At 42.4% G+C, this 12039-nt stretch overlaps 1 protein-coding gene across 5 annotated transcripts in view; it reads right to left on the bottom strand.

The window, feature by feature from the left end:
* Positions 1–12039, bottom strand: part of FYB2 (FYN binding protein 2) — a 42631-nt gene that overhangs the window by 30309 nt on the left and 283 nt on the right. For all 5 annotated transcript variants that reach the window (XM_043490519.1, XM_038413845.2, XM_038413846.2 and 2 more), the window contains exons 2-3: positions 3677–4463; positions 2116–2310 (exon numbers count right to left, since the gene is read on the bottom strand). In XM_043490519.1, the coding sequence (XP_043346454.1) occupies positions 2116–2310; positions 3677–4463 (982 nt within the window). The remainder of the gene's footprint in view (positions 1–2115; positions 2311–3676; positions 4464–12039) is intronic.

Here is a 12039-nt window from a genome sequence, read left to right as displayed (position 1 = left end):
CTCTGAACTGCTCAATGTGCAGCAGCAGTCAAAAAAAAAAAAGCTAACAATGTTAGGAACCATTAGGAATGGGATAGATAATAAGACAGAAAATATCATGCTGCCTCTATATAAACAGAGTTCTGGTTGCTCCATCAAAAAAAAAAAAAATATTAGGAATAGGAAAAAGTTCAGAAAAGGGCAACAAAAATCATGAGGGGCATGGAACAGCTTCCCTATGAGGAGAGATTAAAAAGACTGGGGCTTTTCAGCTTGGAAAAGAAATGAGTAAGGGGGAATATGATAGAGGTCTATAAAAATCATGAATGGTGTTGATAAAAGGAAGGAGGAAGGTGTTATTTACCTATTCATATCACACAAACACTCTGGGTTATCCAATGAAATTAATAGGCAGCAGGTTTAAAAACCTTACATAAGGAAATACTTCCCACAAGGCATAGCCAACCAGTAGAACTCATTACCAGGGGATGTTGTGAAGGCCAAAAGGATAGCTGGATTCAAAACAGAATTAGACAAGTTCATGGATGGAGGACAGGTCCATCAGTGGCTATTAGCCAAGATGGTTAAGGACAACTCCATGCTCTCAATGTTGCCAAACGTCTGACTGTTAGAAGGTAGAACTGGATGACAGGGAATGGATCACTCAATAAATTGCCCTGTTCTGTTCACTCCCTCAGAAATAGCTGGCACTGGCCAATGGCTAGACGGACCACTGGTCTGACCTAGTATGGCCATTGTCTTTTTCTGTAGATAAATAGTTGACCAGCAAAGGGAGATGGCAAAGAGTATAAGTTAAGTTTTAAAACAAAGTTTTCAATAACGTAACAATAGTTATAATTTCAATCTAATTAGAAGTCAGAAAATGCAAGACCTAGGGTTCTCGTGGGAATGCTATTAAAGGTTTTCCAACTTTCCGCAGAGATATTTGTGCTAGCACTCATCTGAATTAGTGCTCTAAAAATAGCAGTGTAGCACATGCTAGCCACCCTGAGTGCGTGTAGACATACACGCACACACACAGGGTCCAGGAGTGTTTGTACTCAGGCAACTAGCACACACCACAATGGCTACACTACTATTTGTAGCATGCTAGCTCAATGAGAGATGACATATGCACTATGCGAGATGGGAATCGTGCCACTACATCCAATTGTAGACATAAGATGAGAAACTTAGTCAGTAATCCATAGTATTCCACATATACAGTTCCAGTGAGTTAAGTTTACCCCGACAAATGCAGAAGTTTTGTTTCTCAATGTTTGAGGGTTTAAAACTTCACCACTGAATTTCAATGAAAAAAAATGGAGATTAATGCACCAACTCCTACCGATTTCATTATGCATGTCCACAGCTGTATTGTCAGAAGTTTATGGAACTTCCCATTGAAAGAGTCAAAAGAGTGATACAAATCAGCTAACATTTTGAGCAGCTAGTTTGCAGTTGTCAGCAATAATAGTCATTATAAAATAATGCCTAGAAAACTACAGCTGGTAGGAAAACGGCCTCTGTCCCATGGGAAATTTTAAGTTTATTTTGGTTCTGAATCTGAAACCCTCCCCCAAAAACACCTATCAAAACAAAATCTTGACTCCCTTTCCATCCAAAAGGTCTTTAAAAAAATATATATCACCCTGTTCCCACAAAATATTTCAAGTTACGGTAGGTATACACTTGCAGTGGCATGTAGAGTGCAGATGCTACACACCCAGATAGCATGGGTATAAATAGCAGAGTATATGGTAATGCATGTCTTAGGTGAGTAGAATGTATGTAGAATATGCCTCAGTCCCGGGATATATACCCTACACAGCTCTCTACGCACCCAAACAGTGCCCACTGCAGTGAAAGGCTCTTGCAGCAGGAAAGCATGGGGAAGGCTCTGGCAGCTCCCTTAGGAGCCTTTCCCCACTGTTCCCCCTGCTAGAGCCTTTCACTACCATGTTTGCCCCACACACCAGTGAGCGTGGACACGGACTGCCTTCCGAGGCAGCGCATAGATCATGGTGGCGTGTCGCGTAAACAAGGTCTTCGATGAAAAGGCATTTTCTGACAGAAAATGTAAAATCAAAGGAGTTTCTAGCAGACCTGGTTGAAAACCAAAACAAAATCTCTTACCAGTTTTGTTTTTTCTGCTGACATGTGGAGCTGACTGCCGGAAGGCACAGAGATTCACTTTTGGGGGCCTCAGAGGTTTCTTTGGAGGGGAACCAAGAGATTCAACTGAAGGAAGTGGTTTAACTTTTGGAGGCTTGGTATCCTTGACATCAAGTTGTCTTTCTGTGCCAGCTTGATAGAGGAAAGGTTCTGATGCTGTTTGTAACAAGAGCCACAAGGAGAGAGAGTCAGTTTTTACTTGAAATGAGAAGTAATAATTCATATAGGACTGTTTTAGAGTAGCAGCCGTGTTAGTCTGTATTCGCAAAAAGAAAAGGAGTACTTGTGGCACCTTAGAGACTAACAAATTTATTAGAGCATAAGCTTTCGTGAGCTACAGAAATGCATCCGATGAAGTGGGCTGTAGCTCACGAAAGCTTATGCTCTAATAAATTTGTTAGTCTCTAAGGTGCCACAAGTACTCCTTTTCTTTTTGCATATAGGACTGTGTTTGCATAAATTGGCAAAAATTGATAGGAATGTCAAACAGTTTCCTTCCCAGTTAAAATTTACCTATTCTCATTTTATATGTAGACACTTACTCATTGTGGGGCCTGATTTTTCAGTGGTGCTACAGAATGAGTAGAAGTAGTAGTAAGAAAGCAGAAGGCTCTTTTTCTGTTTCTTCAGATTGTTATACAATTGGGCCACATTTGAGTGTGATCTATTTCTTGATTTGTTGTTACAAAAAATTGAATTCTCTGTGCCAATAAGTTTTTCATTTTCTAGACTTCAGCAGTATAACTCTTAAATATGCAGTTCCAGTAAGGTAGCTTTCCAGAGTAAACAGGATTTCATAGAATTGTAGAACTGGAAGGAAACTCAAGAGGGTCATCTAATCCAGTCCCCTGTACTCAAGGCAGGGCTAAGGATTTAATCTTTTCAATATTTTGGCACTAAATCTGAAGCTAATAAAATGAACTTGCTGCTCAATACCTCCTTGGTGGCATGTTTCTAGAAGAAATACCCAAAGGAGCGAGCGCATTCTTAGTTTGGACCTGAACTTCCCAAAGTTGGGGGAAAATGTACAGATTGGAGGATTCAAACCAGCTCCATTTTTCTCAAGAGTTAGCTTTATAGAAAAATGAATCCAGTCTGTCCAATGTTCAGTGCAAGGATAGGCAAACTGATTCAAATGAAACACATTCTTCCTCCTTAACCTTGTTTCCAGAACTTGAATTTACCCCTCCCCCCCCCCAGTCCTCGGTCCCCCCAACCCCTCAGAGTTTGAAAGGGCCTAGCTAGCCAGTTACTCACCTTCTTTTCTTTTCCTACCAAAACTATTTGTCAGTTTTGTGCACCCCTACATATCAGTTCTCGCCATACCTTGCTATGGCGAAGCACCACTAGAAGAGAGTTCTCTCTGGAAGCCTGCTGCTCAATTCTGCAGCATGTAGGTACCCATCCAAACTGATCCTATATGCTCTCTCTTTTGGATCTGCATTAAAGTTTTCATGGCTGAGCCTCAAAACTGGCAGAATGCCGTATAAATACCATGTAAATGTTGTGAGGCTGGATTTACCTTTCAGATACTGAGAGGTCTCACTTGGCTTGTGTGGATCATAAGCAGGCTGAGAGAATCCAGTCACCTTAGGGCTTTGCTCAGCGCTCTTGTAACCTCTGGATGGACAGGGAGGTGAAGAAGTCTGGGGCAGTACAGGCATTTTGCTGTCTGGGAGAGATTTCTTTTGGACAGAGAAATCCAATACTTGCTCCTTCCCAGCACTTCTCATTTTGTTGCTTTCTGCTCTGGGGGCAGTGTTCAGAACCCCTGGCTGAGCAGAAGGATTCCCACTTACATACGGTGGAAGCACTGCACACTTTCTGTCATTCTGAGCTGAAGCATTTTCCCAGATCTGCAGAGTATGGCGGAAGGAGTTTAACAGTCCTTCCTCCGAATTTGCATTAACAGCTGCCTGCTGATAAATGCAAGAAGTTGGACAGGGTTTCTGCGAATCCCCTCTAGGAGGTGCATCTGCACAAAGTGATCCCTCCAAGGCTTTATTCTTTGTATCTTCATTCTTCCCTGCTAGATACAAGTTGCCATGCTTGACTCTAGGCAATATCAAAGGTTTGGCCTGCATTAGCTCTGAGCTATGCACAGCAAAACAAAGTTGTTCTCTCTTTTGTTCAGACTCCAGCACTTTCCCTTGATTCAGGATTCTGGGACTGGACACGCCCTTAGTGTCGGAGCTTGGTAGATGTAAACCTTCTACAGGAGGCTTCTTGGGAGGTTGTGACACAGTATTTGAAAAATTGGCATCATTTTGAAATTTTGCTCTGAGTGCTCTGAAGTCACTTATGCCTTTCTAAAGGTGGGGGAAAGCAGCAGAAAGGTTATTGGCATTCTCCAAAGAGGCAATTAGTCCAGACTGTTCATTTGGTGGAAAAGTGGATTAAAATTTAATGGCAGTTTACAAAAAACATTACGTGAATTGCCAAAGGGTGCAGATACCACACCACTCAACCAAAACTAAACAGAAGACCAATATTAAATCTCATGTGTTTAAAGTTACACGAGCTACTTCAGTATAAACCCCTCCCCCCAACTTACAGTCTCCAAAAGGAGTAGACAGTGACTTTCAGATACAGAGACAAGGTGGATGATGTAATATCTTTTATTGGACCAACTTCTGTTGGAGAGAGACAAGCTTCTGCCAAACAAGGACAATCCCCCAGAGAAGATGATCAAATCATGGAACAGGCCACCCAAATACCTCAAAACAATTTGCTTCAGTACAAAAATAAAATCCTTTCTGATGACACACTTAGTTGTCACCTCACAGTGGAATCCATGTGGGGTAATCAAACAACTGCAACCCATACTCAGTGGGGACCCCATCCTCAAACCCCACTTCTGGCTGGCCTCAACCACTACCACAACCTCTCCAAGATCATCATCAGTGGCAAGTTCCCCACAACACAGCAATGCAAAGTGCCATGAGACCCTGCCAGAACAATACATCTCCACTGCTACAATGATAACACCTTTCAAGATCCATGGATCCTACACATGCCTATCACAACATGCGGTGTCCCTCATCCAGTGTCCCAATAACTATGTGGGTGAAATGAGACACTCACTACACTCTTAAATGAGCTCACACAGGAAAGATCACCTGTGGATGAACGCTTTCTGCAAAGCAATCTGACCTATCCGTCCGCATCCTCAAAGGAAACCTGCACAACACTTTCAAAAGACAAGCCTGGAAGCGGAAATTCATTGCTCTGCTAAACACTAAAAATCATGGACTGAACAGAAATACTGCTGTAATATGCCGTAAATCCAATCTGTAACCCACTCACCTGCTCTTTTTGTCCCCTTGTTGCAGAGCTGTTAATGGGCCACTCTACCTCCAACAGTCCCTTACAATATGTGCTAACTACTTATTCTAAACTCTCTGTTCCAGCCTGCATTTTGCTGTGATGCTGGCAGTACTTTTCCCAGACCTGGAGAAGAGCTGTGTGTGGCTGGAAAGCGCATCTCTCTCACCAACATAAGTTGGTCCAGTAAAAGATATTACCTTACCCACCTTGTCTCTCATATCCTGGGATCGACAGAGCTACAGGTACACTGGATAGTGACCCACATAGGTGCGGATTGGAAAATAGTTGCTTGGTTACACTCATTACCATCCTGCAAGGCGCTGAACACACCAATATTCCATTAAAGACAATGGCATGAGAAGATACTCAGACCACACCCGATCAGGGCCAAGGTGAGAGACAAGGGTTTAGGAATCTTTATTAATGAGGGAGGTGGAGATGAGAACTGGGATTCAGGGACCCCTTTGAATGTCAGCACAGTGAAAGGAGAATCCTAGCGGGAGTTCGGAGACAGATGGACACACTATTACCAGAGAGACATATTTAAACAAAGCAGCAGCTAAGCCAAAAGATATCTTCAAATCAAGAGCAAATTTCATGTACACACATCCACGAGGATGTATTTTTGGTAAGAAGGCAGCTGCGTACACTGAATGGGGAAACAAGAAGGGAGCTGGTGTAAACTGGTCATAGATCCATTGATTTCAGTTGATCTGCCCCCAAATGAAGATTGACTCATTACTAGTTCTACACCTCATAAGCTAGTACTTTTCAAGTGCGAAATTGTTTCAATACAACGAAGCGTTGGGGGGGGGGGCGCGCGTTCAGCGGAGGTAAGTGCTGGGAATGATACAAGCTAACTGACATTAAGAAAACTATTTTATTTAGGGACATGAAACACAGACATGCGTGCCTGCTGCTGCCAGAGCACTTAATACCTTGTCCACCCACAGACTAGCTTTCTAGAGTCTCCTTCTCAGAAAAGTTTCAGAGTAGCAGCCATGTTAGTCTCAGGTGCCACAAGTACTCCTTTTCTTTTTTGCGAATACAGACTAACATTTATTTGAGCATAAGCTTTCATGAGCTACAGCTCACTTCATCAGATGCATGTAGATGTAACTCACAAAAGTTTATGCTCAAATACATTTGTTAGTCTCTAAGGTGCCACAAGTACTCCTTTTCTTTTTGCAAATACAGACTAAACACAGCTGCTACTCTGAAACCAGATTTCTAATCACCACTATACATTCAGCATGCCAGATAAACACATAACATGGGGTAGGAAAGACAAGTTATCCAGGCAGGAAAATATATTGTCAGTAAAAGTCATTTTTCTACATTTGCCTGAAAGATTAGCATTTTAAAAAACCCACAAACTTGTTTAATTTCAATTTTAAAAAAGATGTGGGCAAAGTTTAGTGAACTTTGTAGGTTTGTCCCAGGCATTTTGCTGTCCTATGATGAAAAATAAGGAGTCTGATATTTATCTGCAATACACTTTTTGAATTCAGTCCTGAGTAAGACTAAAGAAAGCCGGACGTCAAATTTATGAGCTACTCAAGTCCTTGGACTGCTCTATAACACTTGTTCTATGCCATGATTACATTAGGTGCACTGCACCAGGTTAACTATTTAGTTCAATGCAAAGAATTGTGATACTTCATGAGAACCTGTCTAATGAGGAAACTGGAAAAAATAATTTAGGACAGAACCTCCTTCTTCAGGGTGGGGGAGGGGCAGAAGAAGTGTTTAGACCCTTAACTTTAAGGCAGAACAGATGAATAGCATACTGAGGTTTTGACTGAATTTTATTTAAATTGCACAATTTATTAAACACTGAATTTCTCTTGAATAACCCCTTTCAGTAATGTTACTACTTTCACATAACAGTGTATGATGTAAAGAACCTGCCCGCGGAGGAGAGTGAATTGCTTCTATTATATTTCATATTTGGGACCAGCTGTGTGATTCACTATAAGAAGCTGGACTAGTCTATTATGGAGATTTCCAGAAAGAAAGAAAACTGTCACCCTCTGTCCAAGTCACCATAGAGAGCCATGAGTACACCAAACAGACAACGGGACAAAATAAGGTACCATTGTTTCTACTGCAGGGGCACCAAGCAGCTGTGTATACTGAAGCAACACCTGAAGGACTTAAAACTGTTTATAGCGCCTTAAATGCATTTCAGGTGTTTAATGGTATCAGTGAGAAACTGGGTAATACATGAGACATACGCAACCGTACATGAGGAAACAAGTATTTTGGAGCTTATAAATGCAATCAGCATGTTTGACATGACTTGTCTTCTTTGGTACAGTGTATGTAGTTCATTAAACCCACACCTGTTTGTTAACCACCTAATGGTAAAATGGGATGGCAAGAGTTAACAGTTCTGTCTTCTGTTCTGCGTCCTCCCTCTCCCCACCCTTACCTTAATTAAGAAGGATGTGAATACAAATCCCTCTTTCCCTCAGGTTATTTCTCTTGCCTTGAAATGGCAACTATAATTCACTTTGCTTAATTAATTGACAGATTATCTAGTTTCACCCTGGCTTCTTTAAGTGTCTGTGTTCTTTGCTGAACTGCTATTTTCCCCCCACTTTGCAGACAAAGGATCTAGGAATGAAGAGTGATTTTTAAGTGCAGATGTTGTTAAAGCTTTATAATAATATTTCTATGCTAACTGCAGCCATAGTACTTTAGACTCTCCAATTCTCCCCACCCTCCTTGAAAAGGAAACATGTCACAAACCTTATCAGATTCAGGTAGTTGGCACTAGCTACACTTTGTATGCCCATGAAACACAGACTTAAAGGCACACTTGGCACTACCATATGTACTAGAGCAGGGCAAATTATTTATGAAAAATTATAACACTTGAGCAGATCTAACATTCCATGCAGGAGGGTGCCTGTTATGGAAACAAGACCAAGTCTGAAGGAGGACATTGTCAAACCGCAAATGTAACAGTGGAGGTAAAGAGACGCAAGCCCATTTCAAGCACATGCTAGCTAGACAAATCCTAGAGAGGTCAGTTTCACAATGAAATCCATGGTGGCCCTCCACCCCTACTAACCTACCTACCAATCTTGAGGTTCTTCCCAATATAGGTCACTTCTTCCCCAAATCCCCATGAATTTCTGGAGTAGAAATAGCCCGAAGCACACCCTACAATAGCAACCAAAGCACCTAATGTAGTAGGAAAGGAAAACACCACAGGTAGAGAGTAACCTGTAAAGATTAGCATGGTACTATTGTGATAACTACAAATTTACTCTAATTGGGAGTTCAATTGTAAAAAGTGAATGTAATTTCATAAGATGTTGCAATAATCTATAAAACAACAAGTGCTGGTGGAAAGAGTTGCAGAAGGCAGACTAAGAATGAATCAATCCAAACGAAGAGGCCTACTGACAGAACTCAAGGACTGTGTTAAGATCATGCTGGGTAAATAAGAAGAGCGTGGAACTAGAAATGGTGAACCAGAATTCATGTGTTGGAAACTAGACCCAATTAGTGGACAAAATAATGACAGGATATTCCATCCTTAAGGACCCCCAAATGGGAGTGATGGAAAGACTTTGGCATGGAGGGGAGAAAAAAAAATCAGCTACTGGAGTGAGCTTCACCATTATGGCTGCTGCCACGCCTGTCCCCCCAGGACTCCTAGCCTTCTTCACCTTAATTTTGAGATGTCCTGACCAAATTGGGCCAGAAAGGAAGTCATTTGACACACCCCACCACCTGAGATGTGAGACTGTATCTCCCCCCTTCTCCCCCCCCCCCCGTGCCCTTTTCCTGCCTCACCTTATTTCTTTTCTCTTTCTTTCTGCTTCAGACAACATTTTTTTGCAACAAGCTTACAGCAGCATGACCAGAAAGAGGCAACAGCAATGCCCTAAACAGCCCACTCCTGCTACAAGTTAACCAGGTTTCAGTGTGACTGATAAGGCCATGTGCTGGGCCTATGTTTCACCAGCAGCGAGTGCGAGCAAGTCAACACCAGAGACAGAAGCCGTTTTCTCTACTTTTGGTGTTCTTTTCTCTCACCTCTCGTGTGTATCTTTTTTTTTTTTTGTCTTCTAGGATACAGGATTAGACTTCAACAGCAACAGTTCCAGCCCATCTCAGCTAACTTCTCTTTTCCTCACAAGGACAATTATTACAGTCTTTCACATCATCCAAGAGACCATCAAACAAGGGCAGCTTTCCCTCTAAAAACAAAAACTCTCCAGTGTAAGGGCAAGGGAACAAGAGATGTTGTTAAAATGAAAGCCTTACTTAATATCTTAATTTCAAATGCTTTCACTGTTTTTCCTTCTTTTCTTCATCCTTAATAAAAAAGGTTAAAGCAGGGGTCGGCAATCTTCGGCATGCAACCCATCAGGGTAATCCGCTGGCGGGCCGAGAGACGTTTTGTTTACATTGACCATCTGCAGGAACAGACCCCACAGTTCCCAATGGCTGTGTGTCACTGTTCCCAGCTAATAGGAGCTGCAGGAACTGGCAGCCAGCACATCCCTGAGGCCCACACCACTTCCCACAGCTCCCATTGGCTGGGAACAGCAGACCGTGGGCACTGGGAGCTGCGGGGGACCATGCCCAAGGACGATCAACGTAACAAAACATCTCGCAGCCCGCCAGCTGATTATCCTGTTGGGTTGCGGGCCGAAGGTTGCCAACTCCTGGGTTAAAATGATTTTTAATGGTGTTTGCCATTGTACTATGCAAGTTGAGGTCGCTGTACACCAGACCAGAACCTTCTTTTAAACTGCTTAATGTTGCTCTTCAACTGGGTTATGTTAACACCTTTGGCCCATGTATTAATTTAAATGGCATTTAACAGTTGCCTCAGGACTCCCTGGGAATCAAGCATTCACAGAGTTAGGGAGCTTCAATTCCAGGCATCAGAGGAGCTTAGAAGTAAAGCCCCCCCTCCCCCCATCTGCCACTTGACAATATAAAACTGCTGCAGGGGTAAAGGATGCATTTTCCTTCCCAGTTGCCTGTTCTAGGTGGGGAGAGGTCTTTTCCTAGGGCTTCCAAGAACCACAGGAGTGGTACAGACCTGTCTCCAAAAGATACAAAATGGGTCTCCAGGACCACCAAGTGTCCAAACAGGTGGAGGGCACTGGACTGCCAGGGAATGTTGGGTGGAGAAAGGAGTAGAACCAAGGTGTCCTGGTAGGATTCAAAGGCCTTTTAGCTATATAAGCATCCTCCGGTCAGAATCATGATAATTTCAAACCTGACTGATCAGAGGGGATCTAACACTCACTGCAAACCCTTTGCACAGATTCAGCCCGCGTGACAAAAGTCAGTCACACTCAGATGGACCATGTGGCTAACCTCAGTGCAGCCTTAAAACAAAGCAGCACCTCAAATCAGTAAGTACATTTCTCAATGCAAGCTAGCAGTCCCTCTATACCAAGTCTCCATGTCAGCCCTTTGAGAGCAGATGACAGAGCTCAAGGCTGTGGTCAGAGGCAGCTAGCTATAAATTAGAGCCAGTCAGGCAATGAAAGAGAATTCACCAAGTCACTATATTTAAGAGATTACCAGAAACTTGCGGCAAGTAGTCAGTGAATTATTTGCCCTGCTGTAGTCATAATATGCTTCGCAAGTACGACACCAACTTTAAAAAAAAAAAAAAACAACATTCTCAGGCTTGAAAGCTACTGATGTTTTACAGCCAGGGAACTGACTTTCCCCTTGCAAATAAATTGCTATTCCAATATAAATACCTCCCAATTGAAAGAAAAGAAAAGAAAAGAAAAGGATCTGTTTAAGAAAGAGGAACAGCTAGGGGATTTTGGTGTTAGATCAGTCTATACATATGTAGGATAATTGGCAATTTAATATTTTGGTATAAGAAAGCATAACCCCACTCAGACAGTGCACATGACAGATTTGAGAGGAAGAACTGCAATCCCCCTTTGTGAAAGTTATTGGTTGGTAAAGTCTGAACAGAAAATGGATCAAAGGAGCTTGTTTTGTTGAATCCCAACTGCACTCTGACCCTGCATGACACACTCAACACAGATAGCTGAAAACTTGCCACATACTTCCCGGACTGCTCTATTTCACAATAAAAGGTGCATCACCTGTTAACTAGCTACCTAGATTTTTCCTGCAAATACACCCATGCTTAGATGCAAATGGAGAAGAGGAGCTCAGTACAGGCTGACATCAGAACTAGGAGAAACAGGCATTGTTAATGGAAAACACAACACCCCCAGCTGAAGTTTCTTCCCCAGCCCCTTAAGTGACATTATTTCCACCAAATGCATCCGATGAAGTGAGCTGTAGCTCACGAAAGCTTATGCTCTAATAAATTTGTTAGTCTCTAAGGTGCCACAAGTACTCCTTTTCTTATTTCCACCATAGGAGCAGGACAAGAGACCCCAGCTAAGCAGAAGAAACAGAGAGCAGACAGGCTGTCTGGGATGATCTCCTCAGGCAATGCTCAGAAGTTATTTCCACACCTATTGCCTAGTTACAAAGACAATCACCTGAAACTATAAAGCAGACCAAAAAAAGTCAAACAGCAAACAT

Source organism: Dermochelys coriacea, chromosome 8, assembly GCF_009764565.3.
Source record: "Dermochelys coriacea isolate rDerCor1 chromosome 8, rDerCor1.pri.v4, whole genome shotgun sequence".
NCBI classification, from domain to species: Eukaryota; Metazoa; Chordata; order Testudines; family Dermochelyidae; genus Dermochelys; species Dermochelys coriacea.
Note: the sequence above shows the minus strand (reverse complement) of the source record. Positions and strands in the feature narration are given on the sequence as shown.